This window comes from Lipophrys pholis (genome assembly GCF_963383615.2).
Source record: "Lipophrys pholis genome assembly, chromosome: 10".
Classification (NCBI taxonomy): domain Eukaryota; kingdom Metazoa; phylum Chordata; class Actinopteri; order Blenniiformes; family Blenniidae; genus Lipophrys; species Lipophrys pholis.
In genome coordinates this window covers 25,110,071-25,135,496 of record NC_137640.1, presented here as the reverse complement: position 1 = coordinate 25,135,496, position 25,426 = coordinate 25,110,071, and the positions used below count along the sequence as shown (strand labels likewise).

The following is a 25,426-nucleotide window of genomic DNA, read 5'->3' as shown; positions in this document are numbered from 1 at the left end:
ACTCGCCCCTCAACCTCCAGCCACTACTACAGGAAGTGAGCAAAGCCTTTCATGAGGGTTGAGTAAGTTCACTTCTCTGGCCCTGCCTATGAAAAGGATTTATCTCCCGGCTGTAAAACTGGTGGAATAAGCGGAGGAAGCTGGAATGACATGAAGGGAGGGGGGCACAGGGTGAGCCCGAACTGCAATAGGGAAGTCGTAAACTCCCCACTTCAAAGTGTGAAATCTGAAGTCAAGATGCCCCCACGAATCGGTCTGTAACTCAATCAACACTCTTTGGTGTTTGGGTGCCATCCGCACGTCTCTGTAGTGTAATCACATCAGCTGGCAACGTAATTGAGAAAACAGAAAATGACGGTACTGTTGATGGATTGTATTTTATCTTCTGTATGTGAAGTATGGATCTGCAGATAACGCTTGTTTCAGCTCTTAAGGGACTCGACAGGTGTTTAGACACTAAATTAGTCATGTGGATGTCAAAGGTCCAACACAGGAAAAGAAAGTCAAAACTAAAGAACCCTTTTTCTTTTTTTTTCTTTTTTAAATCTGTAAGCTATTTTGTCTTCTTTACTTGGACTAAAAAGCTTTTCCTGTGTGTAATGGCTATACACAGTTTTTCTTTTTTTTATGATTTTTGCAATAAATTGCATAAATTTAAAAAAAAAAAAAAACTCAGCAGAAGAAAATGTAAGAACATCCTCCTCGAAATAATTTATTATTTCAGTAGCTTTGCACGGGTGTTTAATGTCCATGGTTGTTAACGTTAACAAATAAGAGCATCTCTGTACCTACTGCAAAAGCATTGTGTACAATCGTATGATGTCTGTAATTGGAAAAAGTGTGAAACTTCTCAAAGCGACAGCAGACCTTTGTAAAAGTTTAATCAAAGGGCGGTAAAATGCAATTTTTTAGAATGTAAAACCTGAGAAAAGTTCCACTTGGTCATCCTTATAGGACATATAATATTAATTATTAACAGTGTGTATTTTCATATGAAAGCGGGGCAGGATTGAATGAGAGACAAGTCATAAGACTGCAATAAAAAGATCAAAGTGGAAATAAAACAAAGGGATTGATAACAACACCTCCCATCAAATTCACAACCCGACTATTGTTTGTCAGCCTGGTCTATTATTTTGTCCTTTTTTGGTATCATGAAAACATAGTAGCAGTAGTAGTGGTGGTGTTGGTGGTAGTCAAATGTATTTGTAATTATTAATTAAAAAAATACATTTGGAGAAATAGGATCACTTATTTCTTTTTTTTTTTCCATCTTTGGTCCAGCACAAGAAAGGGGTCAGCAGCATTTTTTTGTTTATCAAAATAGAGAAAAAGGCCAGTGTTACCCACAGGGAGTGTGGTTATTATTCATGACAATAATGTTTGAACCTGTTTGTAAGAGTCAGGAGAAAAAAGAAAAAAAACAACAACAACAAAAGACCAATCAGAAGCAGCAGAGCCAAGAAGGCGAGCAAAGAAGACAGCAGTGGGCACATTTGTTTCCCCCCCGACTTCTCAATGCAGACATAAATCAGGGGGCTTTGAAGGGATGGATGACAGCGCTAACTCCCAGAGGAAAACAGGAGCCACTGTGTAAAGTGAGACAGCTGCGAGAGAGCAAGCATCTGACTGAAGACTTTACTGGCAGTGCTACTATTATATGTCTTTACTGATGGGTGCTGACATGTGCTGTCTGGACCCATAATATCAAAGAACTAAAAAGTTGTCAACGCAGTCCCGAAACAAGAGCTGGCTGTTCAAAAGACAAGCAAGTGGCCGAGACCAGCTGAGAACTATTCAAGACTCACCGGTACCCTATCAGTAAACTAAACCCCATCATATCCGGTGGATGGCCTTCGGTAGAGGGTAACAATTTAGATCCCATAGGGAGCCCATTGTGCGAACCATGTGCACCAACCAGCAGAGCTGAGCAGCGCTCCGAGGGCAAACCTGTACCTGAGAAGAACAGCCGTCACCGGTCAGGGAAATGTCCGCCCTGCTGCTCCCGGGGGCAGCTCTCTCATCAATCATGGGCGCACACAAAAGCCATGTGTTCTGTCAACAGCGTAGCGGGGCTGCAGGAGCAGTCACTTCTTCTAAACTCCCTAAGATCAAGACCCTGCAGTGGAAGCAGAGAGCCGTCACCCGGGGTCATTTGTCTTCTTGTCCCCTTCGCCATGAACCTCGGTCTATTTGAAGATGGATCAGCTGCCTGTCCAGATTGTACAGATTTTGCTGCAACCCGCCTTTTGGATATGAAGAAAAGGCAAGCTGGTAAATGGCCAAGGGATGAACGGGGCAAAAAAACAGCTCAAAGCTGAACGAGAAGTCATAGAGCAAACTTTAACAATGTCATTTAAATGAGCAAACAGTTTTAGTTCTTTCCGTCTGAATTTTACACTGCAGCTAGTGATAGTGTTTTTTACTAATGAATATGACTAATGACACGTCATTCTTCTATGACTAATCGTGGCTAGTTGAAGTGATAAAAAGAATGAGCCGTTCACTTCATAAAACTGGCTAAAGACCGTTTCAAGAAATGATCCCCGCTCTGTACAAAAAAAAAAAAAAGATCAGAAAAGAGAAGCTTCAGACAGAAAAGCATTGAGGCTCCAGTATTTGGATGTTCATGACAGTGGGTGTGTTTGTGTGATCGCCACGTAACGACACAGGTATGCAACGTCATTACACAACAGTAGTCGCAGGACCAAATGCGGAAGCTGTGGCTGCAGCTCAGGCCGCTGTATCTCCTCCTCCCACAGACAGCGTGACATTCGCTCGTCTGGGACGAAAGATCGGATCACAGGGGAATCGTTCGTAAAATGCGCTGCCGCCACTCAAATCGCTCAGGCTCTGTGCACATGCAGTTCTAGGACGGCCGAGGCATCGGTTGTAAGCCCGCGACCACTATGGGACTGTCTGATAGAGCAGCAGCTGTGATCACGTCAACTGAAACAAGCCAATAGAAATACATTATGACATGATGGAGGCATCTGCGCGACACCGGAATGCTCACGTAAAATACTAGTACACGCTTACAAGCAAGTACTTCAAGCTCTTTCTACAAAATTGTCACCCCCACCTCGCCTCTCTTTCCGAGCCACGACCACGTCCATGTCCTCCTCTTTCTTTTTTGGGTCTTTTTCTCCAAACAGAAGAATAGCGCAAGGCCGAGAGTTCTGTCCATGTTTAGTGCCACTGACATGTGGCCCAACATCATACCTCTCCAAGCCTATTAGAAAGCTATAGCTCAGCATGGGGAAAGCAGCTTTAGAATTGTGATCAAACTAGGAAAGGTTATATATAAATAAACTTAAACCTTAAATAATACTTGTGTATATATGAAAAGCAATGTTTCTCAGGTCTTTTACTTTTCGTAAGACTAAAAAAGTTGTACCGGTGATATTTGACAAACCTCAATGCCACCCACATGTGGTAACTGGGGTCTTTGAGGATCAGTGGGCTGCCGACAGCCAATCGGAGCAAAGAGTGAAAAAAAAAAGAAAAAGAAAACTGCTGCGCCTTTGTGCCAGTAAGCAGGCTGAGAGTGAAGGAGCCACAGAGGTGAGAAAGGGCAAGTGCGGAGGGCAGCTTTTTCACACAAGCTCACAGAGGGGGAATTTCCACCAGGATCCTTCACCTTCACGAGAAGAAGAGCAAAGAAGAAGAATGACGTGTCAAATGCCATGCTTTCTCGTGTGTTAACACGCATAAACTGAAGGGTGGGCCTCTCAACTGGATGCTTAGCTAAATGGAATAGGGAGAAGTTGGTCCAGGCAGCCTCCCGAAAGCACTGAAGTTAATCAAATGGTGATGTTGTAAGATGTGTATGTTACAGCAGCCATGTTCAACTCATCTGAGCAATATCATTTAATAAATAATGTGACGTATTTGTGTTTGGGATGGCTCGACTCAGGCCCCGTTTACACAACAACATTTCAAGTCAATACGCATTGTTGTTTTTTTTTTGCGTTTTCATTTCAGAAAAGTTTTGCATTTGTACAGGAACGTCTCGAAAGCTACGTCCGTCACTACGGAAACAGCAAAAACGCAAAAAAAACAATGTAGTTTTTAAGTTGGGCCACTAGTGGGTGCTGCTGTTTGTTTTGGTAATGAAACCACACCCACGTGCGCACAGAGAACAATATGCTATAAACATCCACAATGGTGAGTACACAGGTCTATCTACTCAAGTATGTGCAAAATAATTATATACGACTGCGGTGCTCATGTGTAGTAGCAGCGTTTCCCCCATTATATAATATAATATTCAATATATATAGGAATATATTGCAATACATTATGTTTTCATGAACTCTGCATTCGTGCTCTTCAAATTGAAAACAAGAGAATTATAACTCTTAAGGCACAATGACATTATCATCATCAACTTAAGTGCTTGTATTGAAAATTCTAGGGTTATCACAATCCTCAACACGTTGCATGCTTATCTAAGAGTGCAAGATATAATAGTTGACTACTATATAAGGACCACAGGTACTCCACAGAAAACTTTTTTGATTATGTGATTTTATTTCATTTCATTTATCTCTTATACCAGCTACAGTAGGATCCCAGCTGCAATGTAACTGTTAATGTACCCTGAGCTCTTTGCACATCACCAAAACCATCCACTGCATGATCCTTTGTTTCCTTTCTCCAGAACTTCTGCCCGAAGCTTGCGATTGCCACACTTCCGTGGAGCTCTCTCGGTGTGGAGTCTGGGCCGGCCCTTGTCTCAGCAAAACACTCACTCACTGCGTCAGCACGTCAGCAAAGTGGAGGGAAAACCTGCCGTAAAATCTCCGGTTGACCCAAAAAAACATTAAAAAAAAACCCTCTTCAGCTCCAGATCAAAAATCAATGGCTAACACAGCAGAGTACACGTATGACTTGTCCCTGTTTCTCTTGGGGCACACATTCAACATTTCAACAACATGACTAAGCAAAGCACCTTTTTCTTTGATTGTGTAACTCTCTGATTTGACTTCCAGCTGTTGGTGGATGCTGGTTCTGACTCACACACGACTGCATGCTGACTATCCTCCCTCGAGTCGGGGCTCCCTTCACCTCACCCAAACGACATACAAAACACATTCACCCGAACACCCAACCAGACTCGTGGAGCAAGTCAATCAAATTCCCCCTCCATTTTCCATTTTGTTCTGTCCAACACACACACACACACACACACACACACACACACACACACACACACACACACACACACACACACACACACACACACACACACACACACACACACACACACACACACACACACACACACACACACACACACACACACACACACACACACACACACACACACACACACACACACACACACACACACACACACACACACACACACACACACACACTCAGGCTCGCACGCATCATTCACTTAACAAAATAAACACACACACATTCTTTTGTGGTGCCCACCCAAACCACACTCGCTCACATACACAGAAAAATACTTCCAAACTCCTCTACACGGAACTCTTAAATCCTTCAAACTTGGCTAATTTTGTCATTTTGATTGTAGTTACTGACGGCTATTTTGCCATATCCAAAAGAGTTTTGTACAGCTCAATTGATCCTAACACCAAACTTAAACCGTGTCCAACTCGAGTGCACATCAACAGCCAGGAATACTTGACATTAGACCTTATATCATATGTTTGGATTGAGACAAACGACACGGTCTTGCTTCGGAGGCCAGTCAGGACCTACAAACTAGAGAGGTCAGTGAACACCGAGCACCTCAGCAAAGTGCAGAGCAGCACTTCCTGAGGAGTCGTGCAACCTTTAACCCCCAGCAGGAAACTCCTGCAGATGTTCTACCAGTCTGAGGGTTTCCAGGCTGGTCGTCTGTGCTGCAATCGAGTACAGAGGAAGGCTGCGGTACCGCGATGCTCCCCCAGCATGTTGAGAGGAAGAAATGAGGGCAGCAACAGACCTACTGTATTTAACAGTAACAGCCTGTTTGATTGTTTAGAATTTGATTTTCTCAAGCAATCTTCTTGAAACATCTGGGAAATATATGTTGGTCTAATTTTACTGGATTTAAAGCTTAATATATATTTTTTGGTGATAGTTTAATATCTATCATACACATTTATTCATTCATTTAAGAGTATCTGCGGTGGGCTGGAGAAGTGCCGTTATGACGTTTTTGAGTATTGACTGGTTCGGGCTGCGTTCAGCAACCATAGCAAGTAGAAACAAGCCAGGAGTGAGCTTGTTGACTTTTCAGCTGAATAGGCATAAACTGACAGGATGGAGAAAAGACCTTCTGCTGATCCAGGGAGGAACGGGGAGGGATTTGACCACTGGTGAACTTGCTGTGTATTTTCAAGTACTATTTTATTTTACTTAAACAGTTTACTTTAACAGTTGGCCTCGTCAGTTCCGATCAGACTGAAGGCATGAAATTCAAATCACGCAATCACATTCCTACATTTAATGATTCTTTATTGCTCATCATTTCCTTGCATTCAATTTGCATTGTCGAAAAATGATTCAGAGTTATAAGTTTGTTCCTAAGTTAAACTTCCTGCTGTCATCTTGTCAAGCAGATTGTCCAAACAAAAGCTTTGTAGTACTGCAGCTTTGCACAGTTTTGTCCACCTGAGTCGTCGGTGAAAGACACGACCCGCAGGCCTTAAGCTTTTTGAGTCGATACGGTTAGTTTTTTTACCTCCTCGCTGCTTCTGAAGGTTATCTGAAATGAGAGAGTTCGATTTTTACGAGCACTCTCTCTTTCTTTAATGACGTCACACCATTTTAATGTAATTCTCCCCAGCGTCTGTTTTTTCTTTTTTTTCTTATTCATAATGCAGAGAAGTACAATGGATAGTGCACGATCACTCCAGCTGTCTCCCATTACTGGCTATGACCAGAATTATTTACACGCCCGCTTACTGGAAGTATGGAGAGAAAGCGGGAGAGAGAGAGAGAGAGAGAGAGAGAGAGAGAGAAAAGGAGAAGGGGGTGTGTTTGGTTTTGCTCCTCCAGATTTGCGTAAGCATCCTCTTTAATGGGAGTGTGACAGGAAATGCGAAGGGAGTTTGTACACCGTTGCACCAGAGTGCATTTAAAAAAAAAAAAAACGTAAACACCACGCCGCTGTTAATTAAACCTGCGTAATGCTGGGGGCTGCCCCCAGTTCAACGAGCAACAGCTATAAACAGACAGGGGCAACAACAACAACAACAACTGCCTCCTACTTGACGGTACCGTTAAGATAAAGGCCTCGCCATAGGGGGCGGTGGGGGTGGGTGGGGCAAGTCCTGCAATTAGACACACTCAGGACTCCCTGTTGCTATGTCAACATCCCAGCCACTCTGCCTTAGCAGCAGCGCAGCGTCGGCGCTGCGCTGCTGCAGCTCCCTCGCATGAATCACGGGGCAACATCTGGTTTAGCGTGCTGGAAGGGAGTTTGTCGGTTTGGCACACCGTGCGTGTGCGGAGTGTGTCGATTTGGACGACCCACGCCTGCACACACACACACTCTCTCTCTCTCTCTCTCTCTCTCTCTCTCACTCTCACTCTCCTCCCCCCTTGGCGAACCCACCTCTCAGATTACAGTGGTTGCACAATACCTTTTGGCAGTCCTGTCACACTCCTGCTGGCCCCTTTAAAAAAAAGCACTGCGGATATGGAGACAAACCTTTTGCTCAACTGCAGTGAAAGGTGGAGGGGGGGGGGGGGGGGGGGGGGGGGCTTGGGGTGACTTCACAACCATTTCTGGCATTACAGTGACCTGTGTCTGCCAAGAGGATACAAAAATGCGGACAGAAAAAAAAGTTGTTTACCTTACTGTTAAAGCTCAAAATGGAACATATGAATACGAGCCCCTGCACACAATCTGTATCCACTTTTTTTTTTTTTGCGTAACCGGCTACGTGATCCTACAGGCAAATTTGCCCTAACAGCCTCATCATTCATCAAGCCGCCACACCAGTAAAGTCAGGACAGACAATAAGAGGAGGAGAAAGTGCACGATAAAAAAAACAACTTACCTCAGTCACTTTGACTTAAAGTATGGACTTTAACTGCGCCCAAGTAACACAGTCATAAAAGATGTTCCTGGAAAAGTACAATTTAACTGTCTGAGACAAACGTCGCACAGAGATTCCAGCTCCCCGGAGTTGAATCTTAAGCACTTGATCCCTCGATGGTACTGCAGTTTCAGGGTGACTCGTCCCAATTTCTACTTACAAATCCATTGAACAGAATCACCCAAAAGTTTAGGTATCAGCGGATGGTCTGGTGCGCACGGATCAAATTAATCTGATCTGTAAACTTTTCACTTCCATCCCAGCACTTTTTGTAACCAACTTATCAACCAATAAATATACTCTTGGTCCTCAGAGGAAGATCCAGTTGATCTTTCTGCAAAACGAGACACCGACGTCATGACTTCCTGTTAACTGAGAGTATCTAGAATTAACTAACCCGTTTTGCCCCACTGGCAACAATTGTAGCCGAAGTGTACCACTGTCGTTTTCTACTCACAATAAATAATCTCAAAGGTACTAATGCAACTTTTTCAACTTATATGCTAGTAGACAACTTAGACAAAGGTTTTGGTTTATAAAAAATTGTTTCCAAGTGCTTCCTGTCACATGACATCATCTGCTTCCCGCTCCTTCTGGCTGAAAACATGGCAAATGCAAATCCTCCGAGAAAGAGGTCGTTTTCATAAATTTCTTATGATTTTCACCCATTTTATATGACTATATTATTATTTTGTTATTACTATATTATTATTTCTATATCATTATTAGCTGATAGTTGACCGAGTGACGAGCTGTGTGACTACTGGCAACAATTGCTGCCCGTCATAAAAATGCAATTTTCTTCAAAATAAAGTACAAAATGGAAAAAATAAAAACATAACATGATTCAGAGGGACTCAATTGAGAAAATTATATGCATTATATATAAAAAATCTGGGCATAAATGGGATAACGGCTTATGTATCAGAAAACACAGCATCAATTAGAGACTGCTTACACAATTTAGCAGCTCTGGGTTGGTTCATGTATTCATAGTCCCAGAAGACGAATTGAAATGTTTTTCTGTGATATTACACTGACAGGCTTTTTATCATTTAGGCTCAGTTTCAGTTCAGTGCCGTTTCCATAAACTATTTATCTGTAATGCATGGCGTTAAATTTTCATCTAAATTTTTATCGTTCCTCTCACATAAAGTGGAGTTTGGAAGAAGCGAAGGTTGACTCCGTTTATTGTCTGTAAAAAAAGTTATTTTCTTCTCTTCTGTTTTCACACAACAGCGACGCCCCCGATCCTATGAAGTAAAACCAAAACATTTAAACGTTTATAGCGTACCGTTCTCTGCACACATGTATGTGTGGTTTCATTTCAAAAACTACCAACAGCACGACCTCATGGTCATGGGCATTGCACATTGTTTTCTGTGTTTCTGCCGTTGCAGTGGAAACGCAGAGCTTTTCTGAAACAAACGAGGCGTTGTCCCCTGGAACGGTGTCACGTAAACCGGGCCTTAATCTTCTACATCTCCAACATCCAAGTTTGGGAATATCTGCACACTCACTCGCACAAAATCAATCAAAAGGTATTTCTCATAAAAGAAATCTTATGGATTTTTCAAATAGTGCTTTCAATGATGGCAACTTTCTCGTCTTCAAGTGAAGCAATACAGTAAAACAATGTGTTCAAGCGAAAACGCAAAGCTTTCATTAGGTTTTGGGAGTCACTGAAAATGCGACTTTCAGAAAAAAGCTTCTAAGGGGGAACTTTTTGAAAATGATCTGACACTGTCATCATCTATACATGTGTGGTTTCATGACAAAGACTAACATCGGTCCTCACTAGTGAAGCAACATGAAAACTACATCGTTTCCATTGTCATTGTCGTGTGAACGCGAAACTTTGCTGAAACAAAAAAGCAAAAGTGATGCAATTTTACTCAAAACTTTGTCGTTAAAAAGAGACATAAATGTCACAGGAACTATTAGGATTTTCACAAAATGTGAACTTCACACTCATTGTGAAATGTCGTGAAGAGAACATAGGAAAACCTTTGATTTATGTACCGTCAACTAAAGGTTCTTCGCCTCATCACATCCAGGTAACAAATAATTCAAACTTGAACGAGGTTGATTTTCATTTTTTTTTACAATGTGCGGGTGTACTGTGGTCTAGTTCCTCTACCAGCAACCTGCCAGAGCCGTTTCTGGCCAGTGCCTCAAAAATTAACACCTGGCATTGCTTTTGCAAAAGACTTTATTTCAAGGTGAAACTCAAAGCCAGTGGAGGAGTCCATAATATATCCTTCTTAAATTGATGAAGGCAAGCAGAGGAGAGACAGCCATAAAATGGCTGTGATGACATTGGGGGGGGGGGGGGGGGACAGAAAAGAGTGAAAAGTTACACCGAGGAAATATGGACGTCAAGGTGCTCTCAGTCTGACTTTTTAAAGTGTTATGGGAGACTCAGATCCTGGGTTGCGTTACACCAAGAGAGGACTCATCACACACTAATCTAAACATTACGCAAGAGCTCTCCTGACAAGTTTAAAGGCAGACGTGAGTGTTTACACAGATGCTGCGTGATATTCGAAATAGACGGTAAAACAGAAGGTGACAGAGAGAGGCTGACATGGAATTGAAACAAAGAATGAAGTAAAGCCAAAACATTTCAATTGCCGCCAATAGAAAATTGCGAAGCCAAAAGTGGATTATATAAGAATAAATTGAGCTCTAACATAAAATCGCTAACCAGATGATTGCATTTGCATAATCTCAATAGCAGCAGAAACTGAATACGCCGAGCGCCAAATGCACTTATGGAGGAAAGGGCATTCGGTGGTCTGGCTGTAAATATCTGTCCCTTGTGACACAGCATAACAATGTGTCTTGCTGTATGAGGAAGAATTTAGAGGAAAACTTCATAGGGGATTGCATTGTGTTTTAGATCCTGGCATTGTGGAGGAAATGATGTTTGCTTTACCCGCAGCGAACACCGACTACGCCGCTATTGTTCCGAGTAAAAGTCAGCCCTCGTGAGTGCGGTTCAACCCTCCAGAGAGTAGAAGACACACTTTTGAAATCATAACCTCCAGTCCAAAACGCAGTGGAAGAATGAAAAAAAAAAAAACGCCAACCGCACAGTAATTACTCCTGTGCCTGCCACAGAAAAATAACACGAGATGCAGCCTGAAACTGGAGAGAGTTCAAGTCCATAACCGTATATTGTGAAGCAGGTCCCTATAAACAGGACATTTAACAATGTGGAGAACAGAGAGCAGGAATGTTCACTAGATTTTTCAATGTGGTCTCTACGCAATTGTAGCCAAACTGAAGGATTTTTCATCAAACTGCTCGGCCTGGGTCGGTAAATTGAATATTTTGGTTGAGTTACCAAGCGACGGAAGCCACCGCTGAATTCTGAAGCCAGCATGGATGTTGCAGCAGTGACAGAGCCTCAAATTACATCTTGCGGCCGACCTCATAACTACGTGAAACTTCAAACACTTCTTTCCAATACAGCCGAGACCACAACTCTCAAATTCTCCACAGAAACAGAACATCAATACTGTTTTCTTTACAACTTTTGATGTGCTGCTGTTTAACTATTGGATGAAGCTGATCTCCAAACACTGGATTTCAAAGGCCCAGAAGAGGTAACTTTATTAGTTAATCTTTTCAGAATAATTACCATAATTACAGTAATTACCATAACATCTTAAACAAGCAAGAGACAAACTTTTCTCAGCGTTCTAGTCGTTATCGTTCAAAGGATAAGGCAGGCCTCTATTGGAGGGAGCAGGAGCTGTCCGTCTGCAGAGAGCATGGATTTTTACATTTTTAATATGAAATCATTAACAATGAAAGGTAAAAGTATTATTTCCTAAGAAATTTCTAATGATCAAGGTAAGAAAAATGGATTAAATATACATAATAACCTTTATTATCACAAGTGTTGCTCTGATAATTCAAACTAAAATGAACAAATACAGGATCTGTCTTGGGCCTGACTGTTTTATTACAAAAACAAACAACAGCACCCACTAGTGGCCCAACATGAAGACTACATATTTTTTTCGCTGCAATGGACATCGTTTTCTGAAACGATAATGCAAAAACCATGCGTTTTGACTTAAAACTTCGTGCAAACGACACTTTATACAACTCTGATAACTTCCTCAGTCACACAACAATGGCATTTCATGTCATCGCGTCGCTTTTTGGCCGATCATCCACACGGCGTGGCGTTTCAGGAGCCAGAAAACGAGGTTATGTTTTAAACAGGCTCAAAAGTTCCAGAGTGAGACATTGGATTTCTCGAATACGAGGATTTTTTTCATGTCCTGGGTCTTCTTCTCCAGTCTTGTATGCTGGGTCTTCTTCTTCTCCGCTTTTGGTGTATTTCTGTGGCAGAGTCACAGCGCCCCCCTAAAGGCCTGGCATGTGTACTACATCCTTTTGAGTCATTTTTATGGTGTTGTGTGGACGGGAGGGAAAACGAACGACAGGAAGAAAACAGACCCGGGTGAATCCAAATAGTCTGAAAAACATTTTCATTTGTCTTGATGAGTCTCAACAGCTCCAGGTGATATTTTTCTGATAGTTATCCAAAGTCAAACCTTTCCTGTGACCGAACTATTGAGAGTATAAACCCTTACTCCGAACCAACCTATCTTTGGATAATGTTGGTGTAATTGATTAGGCCAACAATTCCTTCAAGATGTTTGCCCCAGTGGATGAATTCTAGATCGTTTGACCATCTCTCGACATTTCCATTGGGACTCCAACGTAGGTATAAAAAAATAAAAAATAAACGTTTTTTTGTCATGACTTGTTTCAACAAGATTCTGCTAGATATTATGAGAGAGCTGCACATTTAATCCTGTATAATCCTGCTCCCCAGAGGAAGAATTTCTTGAATTTGAACTCTTCTTGGGAGTTAATACTTAAGAAGTAAACGTTTTTTCCTACTTAACTCCTCTTTATCGGAAAACAGGATTTGTAATGACTCCGACAGTGTCCCATCTCATCTCTCCAATCCAGCTCCAAAGAGGATAAATCTTATAAAAACTTATCAGCTCAATTGGTTTGGTGAATTTCGTAAAGGTATGAGTGGTGCCAAATATATGTCCACTAATCACTGTATTGTTCATTTGATGGTATGCAAGCATTTTTCCTAAAAGCAGGTGCCAGGATGACTATCTCAGCTCCATGTGTGGCAGAGGGCCACAGGATGTTCCTGAGGATCTGACAGCTTCGAGACAGGTGCCTGAAGAAGGAATTTTAAAGACTATAATAAAGTGGATTGAATCACTATGTACCAGTAATATTTTGAACTAGAGAAACAAAACTGACAATCATTTTTATGAGGACATTTCACAGTGCACGCGTGTTATTCAAACTGCTAAGTCGTTTCCTGCTGCGCCTAAATATAATTCAATCAACCGTTCAAAATCTAAAGATGATGAACCATGAAAGCGAGAGTTCGGGTGTCATTGATAAAAATCTTCCCACAAGCAGTGCCCTCGTTATGAGAGGTACAGCATTTTCCGTCAGTCGGTGACATTATTCAGCCAATACAATGTTTGTTATGACAACATGACAGCAGATGTGATACAGTTCGTCAATTAAGCTGTTTTCTGAATGAATTTCAGTCTATAGTCAGATTGTTATATTAACTTTATATCAAAAAGTATCTGGCAGGTCGAGCAAGTGTCCCTCCCACCAATGTGACAAATACACATAGGCCTGCTAAATATTTGCACTAAAACGTATTAGCACTTTCCTGCATGTGAACATCATTGTCTATAAAGACAACATTAAAAGAAAGCGGAAAATCTTATGTCACGGCCAAAACTGTGTTTGATACTCATGAAGCGAAGTGCCCCAATTGCTCTGTTTTAGATTTACTCCTGACACACCGGCTGTTTACTGCAACTAATTTCAGTAATTATACATGGTTTACACAATATCTGTTAGTGGTAATGTGAGTGTAACTTACCTGCATAAGCCAGGCAAAATATTGCCGAGAGTAACACAGGAATGTAGGAGCCTATGGCCATCGTAGAATACAGCTGCTTCCAGTCTGGTGTGGGTTGGTGAACCTGTCTTTTTCTCTTTTTTCCAAACGGTTTCCCTCCTTTTGTGTGGGTCTACTGGGAATTGCCTTCCAGCCCCAGCTGTAAAGAGAACAAAAACAGAAGACGTCACCCAGAAGAAGTGGAATGAACGTGAAACGTGGACAAACAGCAGGAAACTGTGCTCTGCTTCATGTACGCTGCGGGTACTATGAGATGAGACAAGAGGCGCGGCCGCTTAGAGGACCGCGGATTAATCCGGGAAGGTTAATTGGGGGTCGTACACGCTTCAAAGGACCACAGCATAAACACCACACAGACGGCCCCTGCCCCGAGATCAGCTGGCTGGTCATTAGAGTGTGTCAGGGGTGTGAGACGGCTCGCTGGGGCTCTCTTGGTGTGAAGGACTCTGGAACATGCCACAGGTTATTAACACACTTTCATTTAGAGCGTCAGGAAACACTGCGACTCTCCGGTGGGGTCTTGAGTAAGCAGCTTAGCACTCACACACTAACCAGCATGACTTTGACTGAAGCTTCAACTTTTGTAATCCGACCCCAAACACTTCCTTGGGACACGGCAAAAAGTAATCCACTATTACATCTTTGGAATAATCAAAATCAATCACCGGTGCATTGTTGGAATTTCTGTTTATTTACTGTGCTTCATGCACACTTAACTTACTGCTATGCAAAACCTGACATCTGAAAGAAACAAGCAGACCGTCGAACAAGGAAACACACAACAAATCCTCTGAAGCAAAACTGAGTCACTGTATTGAAAATGGGCCCCACATATAGAATCGCCAAATTGCAGAAGCCGTAGTATTTATAATGCAAGCAAATAAGAGGACTTAGAAGGACTTTGGAGGACAAGGCAGTGGATAAACAGATCACACACAAGACTTTCATCCAAGGGGTTGGGCCCGTTGAGGAGCTACAAATCAGCATGTCATTTTAAGCGAGAGTAACATGAGGCCACTTGCGTTTAAAGAAAAGCCTTGATCTTTTCCAAAAGCACACAAGTGTTTCTGAAGATCTGATCTTTGTAGCTCAATTTAAGTAACACAACGTCTTTCGAGCTGGTCAATTGTTGCTGTTGAGCACAAAGTGGACCTGTCAATTTGGTGGTAGTCCATTAAAATTTCTTGACATATTAGATTTTCTGCCGAGTCATGTTCTACTCGCTCACACTTATAGCAGCAGTGACGCTTGAAATGCATTTTTCTTTCATAGAGAAAGAGAATAAATAATGATAGGACGGGTTGTGGCACTGTGCGGTTCCACTCTGTTATCGCCACACCATAATGTCATGGACACACACAGGACAAATCATTAAAGCAGTGCCTTCCAAACTTGGTAACATAACTTAAGAAACAGCTGTATGCTTTTGCCATCATGACTACTTTTAGTTGTGATTACCACTATAACTGATTTCTCCAGGTTCGTCTATATCCTCCACCCTAGAGTCAACACGGCTTCTGTCAAGAATTGAGTTGAAGTATCATTCAAAGTGCTACTCTCAGTACCTTCTTCGATGCCTCTGTAATAAGCTAGAGTGAAAGTGCTGGAGTCACGAGGACAACAGATAATGGTACTTGTCGATTCCGATGGCTGTGTCGGAGCTCAAACTTAAACAATGGCTTCATTGAATGCCAGGGGTCACTATTCACCAGTCACTTGACCACAGCTGTCATTTAAAGGGCCTTTCACATTAGGATAGTCCAGGACTTGGTTCACTTCGGAGGGAGGGGAGCCGAGAATTTTCACACCTTCATTTCGTTCGGGTGGCGTTCACAATCACCTTTGAGAAACCGCCTGGGAAATGTCACGCAATTACAACAGCTGCTCGTTTGGGGGCGCTGTGGCCCAAAACAAACACTGACCGACCAGAGAGGAAGTAAAGAAAAAACACGGCTCGTTGATTGGTCCGGACCAAAAGCGAAAGTCCCGTTGCTTTAGCCCGTGGTGGCTAGGCTATTTAGCTCGTGGCTAATGGATAGCCACAAACAACTGCAAGATATAGTATTCAGACCAGATATTAACTTTGTCCTCACTGCTCCACGTCTGCCCGCGAGATACTTTCCATCTTTTTCTTTCTGCGCCTGCTTGTAATTCGCGTGGTCAACTTTGTTTGTTTACTACCCAGAATTCATTGCACAATATGCCACCCCCACGACTTAAGTCCAATAAAGTTGTTGAAAACAATTCCATTTTGGGAGTGCGAGGATATCACGCTATCGCTGTTTTAGCATGGGGATGAGCGCACTTATCTCGATGATCTCACAAGCACAGCCTGTGAATGAGTAAAATCTTTGTCGAGTTTGCGGAGACAACGATGCTTTGTGTTCTGTGCAGAGTTTGTGTTGCATCAAAACGTCATTCATTTGACTGACACAGCTGTCACCCACTTGACTGAAGTCTTTTTTTTTTTTTCGAAGTGGTACTAACACTCGGACGACAAGACGTCTCAGCGGGGGTTGAGATATGTGCAAACCTAATGTCTAGTTTGAAACGTTCTCTCAGCTAAGCTAACAAGGTTATGCTTTACACGTGAATCAAAGAGAGGAACGTGGATGCTTCTTGAGATGACAGATGGCTCACATAAAAAAGGGGCCAAGTGGGCTTTTTAAAGAGACATGGAAAAATCAGGCTATATAAGGCCAGGACCAGTTCCAGTAAGTAGTGCATCACGGAGGATGTCCCTGCGTCTCTTAGCAACACCGACCCTCAAATGTCCATCGGCTGCTGCCCTTTGAAAAAAAAAAACACCAAGATGTTTGCATTTCAGAGACACTTTCACATAATAGAGATCATAGGGGAGTGATAACTGTTTGATCGTTTGTGTTTTATACTGTACTTACTCGACCCATACTGCATTTAGTTGGAATCCGTTACAAGTGCCGCATTTGATTTGCAGTAACTCCCAATTGAATGTTTACACGACGGTGACACACTGGTTGGCTTTCTCGCCCCACAGTAAGAATAGAGCTGGTTCTACTCCCAAGATTGAGGACCATTCTGTGTAGAGTTTGCATGTTCACCCTGTGCGTGTGTCAGTTTTCTCCAAGCATCCCGGGTTTCCTCCACAATCTAAAAATGTGTTCCACCAATTGGGACTCCAAACTGTTTGATAAAGTGGTATAGATGATGTAAACTCATGTAAAAGCTATAAACTACAAGTGTGGATCAGTTGTCTTCTGAACTAAATGTTTCATTTTCGTTTCAGAAAATGTCCTCCCTTCCACTGCAACGTTTAGAAAACGACGTCCGTCTACATGGCACAAACAATGAAAACAAAGTTTTCATGTCGGGCCACAAGTTGGTACCGAGTTGGAGGCATTTTCGAAAGAGCTCCACCTTGAGAGCCAAAACGTTGCGTTTTCAGTGGCTGCGAGCAACGTTGTCGTGTAAACGGGCACCCAGAACACAATACAAGCTTTGAGGTTTCACTTGAAAACGTTGTCGTTGTAAATGCACCCTGATGCAAACCACAAACAACGGACTGGACCCACGGGTCTCTGTACCTCTGCAAAAGTACTCTGGTGGGTTCAGTTCAAGTCTGATGGATGTTTAGACACAACATGGAACGATGGACTGTACGCACATCAAACATAGGACGTGATGGACGTGAAGTGTCCTGATGCTGCGGTTTATTGTAACTGATTGGCATAAAGGAGGGGTTCATATCAACCCTGCGACTTCCTCGCTGGTAAACAAAGTTTATAAATCTCACCACAACAATCCAACAGAGGTTGGCTGACATTTAGCTCATCATACAGCACTGTTGTGGAAGTTATACCACAGAATAAACCTCGGAGCAGCATGACTTTTGTTTGCATCTTTAGTTTCAGTATTGGAAATTTCAGTTCGAGCAACTTTTTTTTGCATTTTTTCTTTGCCAAGTTTGGTCCAGAACAAGAACACTACACTTTAAGTTTAAGAATAACTTTTAACATCATTTATGCCCCATGCATGCACAAAAATCGATTTTAAATCTTCCAATATTAATAATGACAAATGTATTTCACTTCCCAAAACACGATATGTGACAGTTGGAATTGTCTTCATAGTTACTTGTTCTGACTTGTTCTAACTAACTTGTTCTCATCAACAAATTCATTAGAACATTCATTACAACACTGCACACAGAAAAATAGGATGTTTTTTTTTTTAAATCCTCCTTTTATAAAAGCAGCTGGTTTTCTATGCATTGCACATAAGGTGGTATCAATACTTGAGGGAGAATCAAATATATCACAACATGCATTATTGAATCATAACTTGTGTAGTTTATATTGAAACCCCTGTGTTTTTTTACCCACACGCACCCCAGCACTCTAGATATGAATAAATATAATATAAAAACTAAACAAAAGGAAACAATAATACAGGCTTTTGCTTTGTAAACGGGTCTTTACTCACTGTAGAGGCTAGTGGCTCTGCCTAATTCGAGCTTGTTACCGAGCGTGTTCTGCAGCCACAACCAAATCAGTTTCCCACCAAAGACGTGATGCACAGAAAAAGCCACAACTACTTTCAACACAACATGCACACTGCTGCTCACGTGGAAAAGTCAAAGCGGTACGGCGAAGCCGCCGCTATGACAGGAATTTGTCGTTCGCACTACGAGCGCTAAAAAAACACCGGGTGGAAGAAAACAGATGTGCTCCTCTGTGACACGCGGTGAACCGCAAGGTGCACATGGGAAGTGATGAACAAAGTGCCGCGGTGCATCGCTGCGCAGGGCGACAGCAGCTCGCGCGCGGTGACAAACGGGCCTTTCAGCGAGCGGCAGCTGCAGCGTCGGTTACGTTTTTTTGGGGGGGAAGATCGTGACGAATATTACACATTGGCAGAGAAGGAGCGCCAGAGCCTTCCGTCTGATTCATGCTCCTCCTTGACCTTTATCTCCTCACCAGATCAACAATGGTTAACTGTGCCTTTATTTTATTTTTTTGCTGTGCAAAGACCCAATCAAAGGAGAGTAGCTTTCATGACTTAAAACGGGGCTCTTCTGATGCACCACTGAGGCAGACGATGAAAGGAGCTGAGGGAAAGCAGTTCTTATTACATTAAAAGCTTTACTGGCAGTCTCTCTTTTTTTTTTTTTTTTTTAGCTTGTTCGAGGTTGAGAGGAAAGGTGCACAGCGCTGGTTTTGTTGCAGCAACAACTCAAATCACCTCATGTGACTTCTCCTCAGCCCTGACCGTCTGAGCCCAGTGACTACTGGAGGATCTGGAAAGCACATTAGGACTCAGCAGACCCCCGCCACCCCCACCCCCACCCGCAGACCCACAACCGATTGCATTCTTGTGGTCACTTTAGTGTTAAAAGACCTGGCTTATATCTGTGTCATCACTTATGTGCTGCAGATTAATATCAGGAAAAGCAGAGGGTGCACGCTGGAATAGCATGATCACAAAGCCATATGTAGAGATAGCGGCAGAGTAAAGAAATAAAAAGGTGCCGGTGGAGTAAAATTATGACGTTAAGGTTTTCTAATCTGACAGCAGTCTAACTTCCTCTACATGAGCCAAGCCGACAAGAAACCACCAAACGTCCCACTCTTTCCATCACACAGAGGATAGTTCAGGAAGCTACCGCAACTTTTTTAAATTTATTTTCCTAAATAGCCCTTTTGAATAGTGGCTTTATAAATGTCGCAATACCTCCCCAAAAAAAAACAAAAAAAAAAAAACCTGAGGTTAATCAACTTAAAGTGAAATCAGATATAACAGGAAGTGAAAAGATGTTAATTTCTGTGGCTTGATTTTGAAATTGTAGCAGTTTGACCTACATGTACTACATGTCACAAAGTCCTTCACCCCAAATACAACAACAGAGACACTACACAGAATGATTACCATAATAAAATGAGTTTATCAAAATAAAGCAACTGATTGTTTTGAGCCTCGTTTTCCTAAAATGCTCTGATCAAAACCACCGGGGAGGCAATTTTGTTTCTTTTTCTTGGGAAACCATAAGAATAATCCGAATACCGTGAACATAGGGACTAGTTGTCCCTGGAAAAAAATAATTACTGTACTTATCTTAATGGTAGTATTCATTTTAGGCTCATCTCAATCACGAGGATCGGTCAACATCCATCAACACTTTGACATATATAATTAAACAGTGAAAGCTTTTCAATGGAATCAAAGTAACACGCTCTTCCACTTACTTGCCTTTAACATTTTGACTTGATTTTCTCAATTAAGTCTTTATATCAACCATTCAAGACTGTTCAGAGCCTCAAATTCATCTTGAAATTCAGACATTATACTTATCATTTACTCTCTACTAACTGACGCCTTTGCCAATGTTTGAACTGTCCTCCTTGGAGTCCTTACAACACTGTGATTTATCATCATTATCCCGGTGGTTTTCTATGAACAAGATAATTACATGTTGCAGCCACAAGGCCGTAGTAGCAGAACTTTAGAACCATCAAACTGTAGAAAGTCACAGAGCCATATCTTATCTCCTGCTCATTACGGGCTGTTGAGAAGTGATGCTTTTTTTTAGATGAAAGCATTTACAGGACGACAACAATCCCGAACGACTCCAAATAATCCTCAGAGGTTACCAGCAATGCTGTCATCACCCATGTGGCTCACTTAGAAATAAGTCTCTACAAATGTAAGGTTGCTCTTGTTTTGTGTTGTTTTGATGATTGGCTATGTTCCTCGAGGACTTAATTTGAACACACATTACATCATGAAATTGTGTATAAAGTGTATTTCTACCAATTCCCAGGTATACTTGAATGCCATATTAAAAACTAGGTATAGATGATCCAATGCTGTAAAGGCTTGAACACCAACGAAATGATAGTAAACCGTGCGAGCGCCTCCTCACAACATGCCCATTTCTACCTTTCCTAATGACGGACTGTCAGAACGTCCTGGTTAGTACTGCCGAAAGAAATATTTCAATGTCTTGTTAAGTGACGAGACATTTTGCTTTCCTCTCCCACTGCGAAGTTCTAAGTTTGACAGGTTCTAAGTGTATCGAGTGGGAGCGTCCCCCCCAATTCCTCCTGAGCATATCATTTCATTTAAACCTGTGATTCCCAACCGGGGAGCCCCTGGGAGGGTTGCAAGGTCCTCTTAAATGCTGACTCACCTATTTTTAAAACATTGAAAAAAAAAAGTTATACCCTTTAAAATTTATAAATTTTTGACAAAAGAATATATTCCGTTTAAGCGCTTGCATTATGCAATTTTTGTCGTGAAAAACTGTTGAATGGAAGTTGGAAACTGCATGATAAAGCGGCTCTGAGACGGTGTGTAACCCCAAAGAGTCGATCCACTAGGATATAACAAAGAAACTGTATTTCACATATAGTGTGATATGGGTGTGGTGCAAGTGGGGTCACCTACATAGGTTTAAATTTAAAAAAATATATATATATGTCTCTCAAGACAAACATGCTGCAGCTTGTGCCCTTGATTGCAGCATTTCTTAGATTTGAATTTATATAGTTCATTCTATTGCAATATCATTCCCCGAGTATGCATGCACGTGCATTGCTCTGAATGCAGAAATCATAAGGACTAGAAGGTATTGTCAATAAGTGCCTCATCGGTGTCTCCTGAGATCATCCTGAGTGACCCTGGATCTGGACCTGGTCCTGGAGATCCACTGGCAGGTATGTTTCAGACGCCAACCTGCTTCAACACACCTGAGTCGGAATGCTGTGCTGCTGTGAGAATAACAAGATCCTGAGAAGAGCCAGTGAGCAACGAAGCCACGAGGTGAACGCAGCAGGACAGGGACGCTCCGGCATCGGGAATCAGGACAAACTCTCTGGAGGGAACCCCCTCACTGCTGTTTACCTCCTGGACACTGTTGTTCTGCAAACACGAGGCAAAACCAGAGCAATCGCTCGATATGAACCAGAGCAACGAGAAGCGATCGGCGCAGCCTCTGGAGGGGGGACGGAGCCTGTCAACGGATCCGCGGACAGATGTTGACAGATCGTGAAGTGAACTCCGGGGCTTGGACCGCCAAGAGTCACCGAGGCTGATCGTGCAGCGACGCTTCTTCCCGAAAAATAAGCCGTGACCTGTTCGGGGGAGCATTAACAAGAAAAAAAAAAAGAAAAACGAGCGGACGTACCATGCAGAGTCCTCCGAGAAACGTCCAAGAAAGTCCGGGAGAGGCTGAAGTCGTCCCCCCGCTGGATGTCAAACTCAACCGGAAAGTCATTCACGACGGAAAAGAGCCGTGGACGGAGACAGTGGACAAAGACAGACAGCGAGGCTGGGCAGAGGCGCTCTCCGAAAAAGTTTTCAGAAGATCTCCCCGCTGTCTATTTGGCTTTTGAGTGAGGGCTTCTCCGGGGAGGCGGGGCCTGGAGGGAAGAGGCTGAGCCCTGCGTCACAGGAGCCGCGGCACGGCTTCTCAAAGCGGGGAGCACGGGCTGCTCCGGAGCCCCTCCACACGCCCCCACGGTCCTCCCAACTTCACTTCTCTACAAAAATACGGTCACATTTTACCCCCTGCACTATAATAATAATAATAATAATAATAATAATAATAATAATAATAATAATAATAATAATAATAATAATAATAATAATAATAATAATAATAATACCACCCCCGGCTAGCTCAGTTGGTAGAGCATGAGACTCACACTCTCAAGGAAGTGGGTTCATGTCCCACGCCGGCCGCCACCTTCCCGTGGGCTCACCATCCGCAGGAAAGGTTCTTAATCGGTGCAATGTGATCTGGGAGACAGTGCTCAGACTGCCACCCCTGCGACCCGGAAACGGATAAGTGGAATAAAATGTCCGGATGGATAATAATAATAATACATTTTATTTGTTTTAATACAGCTATAAAAAAAACTACTTAAAAAATATTGCATGTACTCTCACGAGAGAACGTTGCAGTATATGAAAGAGTGTCGGAACAAGCTCTACGTTTGAATTCTTTTTCCTAATACATTTTTTACAATTGGTTTGAAAACAATTTAACGGAGACTGGACATGTGAGATTACCAGGTGCTGACGCCTTTTTAAAGATGAGATTTAAAACTGAACAGGGAATGAATGTTTTTTTTGTTGTTGGGTGGGAGTGAGTTCCAGAGGCCGGAGGCCGAGCGGCTGAAGGCGCTGGACCCCATGGTGGACATGCGGGCCGCAGGTACAGTGAGGCTGGGAGGAGGCAGATCTGAGAGTGCGATTTGAGATGTATGGACCCTGTCTTCATATCTCGTATGTTGGGATTGGCTCTAGCACCCTGCAATCCTGGCCTGTGTAGATGAACATGCATGCACGTGCTGTAAATGTATTTTCTGGGTAATTGACATATTTTCAGCTATTGTCTTCATGAACAAAATCACAGACTTTGCATATTTCCTGTTGAAATAGCAAGGGGACTCACAAGCTGAAGCGATCAGAGGTGAGTCTCACCTCGGCTTGTGCGATCCCATGCAAACATTCTCTAAGTTGAGTGTGTATCTTTGGCTTTTTCACTGTTTTTCATCAATATAATGTCAGTGGACAGCTGGCATAAGCAAAAGTATCGGACACCATGTCATCCATGAAATATGCCTTGCTCATTTGTTTTTGAAAAGGGCAGGAAGAAAGGCTGTCAGTACCTCTGCCTCACTGTAGGGGGCAGCACGGATCAAACCAGGTAACACGCTTGCTGGTGCTTTTTTTTCTATGCTTCAACCAAGTCAGACGTTTATTACAGTCTGAATTGCAGAAATGTTAGATTTTTTTATTTATTTATCAATGGCCCTATTGTACAGTATTTTTTTTAATAATCTTTCCTAGATTATTAAAGAATACTTCAAAACCAAAACACATAAGAGTGACGTAAAACTTCGCTTTCTGTTGTAATGTCCACATTCATGGCAATTTAATGCCAAATTTGTTATCTAATATCTTTCAGAGTCATATGTAGAATAGAATATCTTTGTTGTCATTACAACAAGTACGACAATATTTAAATATGAATATGATTAATTCAATAGAACGGTTTTAATTTGCCATTCAGTCACCAGCTTGCACACCGACTGATTGTGTTTCATGTGAAATTAAAAAAAAGTCCACACAGATATAACAGTTGAAATATTTCATCAATCAAGGAAGACATTTTTAAAATTGTGCCGTGTGCACTGCACCTTCATAGTTTTTCATCACATAACTGCTGTAGGCATTCATAATGTCCCTGAAGTAATGTCGAATATGTGAGTATACAGAGAAGGTTATTTAAAAAATGTAATGAAAACACAGAGATTACATTATAGGCCCATTAATCAATTCGTTTCCAAGTATGGATATTTTCTGAGAGTCCAATGTGAAGGCCGTACGGTGGAGCAGTGGTCAGCACCCTCGTCCCAAAGCAAGAATAGATGGAGTCCAGTTTTGAGAGATCTTGAGGATCAAATATCAAATCTTGAATTTCTGTATTCACAGAAAATAGTCAGTCATCGTGAACTTGCTCCTCTAATTTGATCTCCACATAGAAGAAAAGCAACAATAGAATAGGTGTAAACCTGTGTGATTCATACAATATTTACAGAGATTTGATTATTTTGATTATTACACAAATAATTGGTATCATACAGGAATTGCATTTACGATATTTGCCAATTTACAGATAATATGTTATCATACTTGTTTTGTACTTTTCATGATGACGGATGAGGCACAGCCACACCCGTGATAAGTCATTGCAAAGTTCCATCAGGTCTGTGCTCTCAATCATATTTATGATGGGCTTCATATCTAGTGGTGTTTATTGTTCGTCGTACAGGTGGTGACGCTCACTGCGTCTTTCTCTCTTTCTGTAGAGTGACTCATTATACCGTTTCATGGCTCAAATGTCTGTTGAGTTCAGGGTTGCACGGCACCGGAGCCTATTCCAGCTCGAAATGCCCCACAGGCAGGTACGTCCTTCACAAGTCACCAATCCATTACATCTGTGCTCAACTTTGTCTTGTTTGACTTCATCACTAGAACTATAACCCTCACAGCAGCTCAAGCGTCCTTGCTGGCTGCTTCATGTTTAACTGCGAGGTGATAGCCTCAATGGAAAGTCATTGTTTCATATTTTGCACAGAGCCCTGCTCTCAACCACACTTACGTCCCTGTTTTTTTTTCTTTTTTTTCTTAAGCTGAAACTTTCCACCCACTGGGTCGAGGAGCACACTTTCATCGGTTTCATCACCACATCTATTAGTCTGCTACTGTTCTGAGCCGCTTTCCACACTGACTGTTTCCGTGTCACACATTTCTGGTCTGATTTAACTCTTTCTGTAGGTGCCTTCTCCAGGTTTGTGCTTTTGTTAGGCCCCGTTCA

General features: G+C 42.3%; 1 protein-coding gene across 1 annotated transcript in view; it reads right to left on the bottom strand.

The window, feature by feature from the left end:
* Positions 1-22,447, bottom strand: part of tgfbr3 (transforming growth factor, beta receptor III) — an 89,398-nt gene extending 66,951 nt beyond the window's left edge. Inside the window, exons 1-2 of the mRNA XM_080473501.1 lie at positions 22,226-22,447; positions 14,026-14,203 (exon numbers count right to left, since the gene is read on the bottom strand). Coding sequence (XP_080329627.1) covers positions 14,026-14,086 — 61 coding nt within the window. The 5' untranslated portion in view covers positions 14,087-14,203; positions 22,226-22,447. The remainder of the gene's footprint in view (positions 1-14,025; positions 14,204-22,225) is intronic.
* Between the last annotated feature and the right edge of the window lie 2,979 nt (positions 22,448-25,426).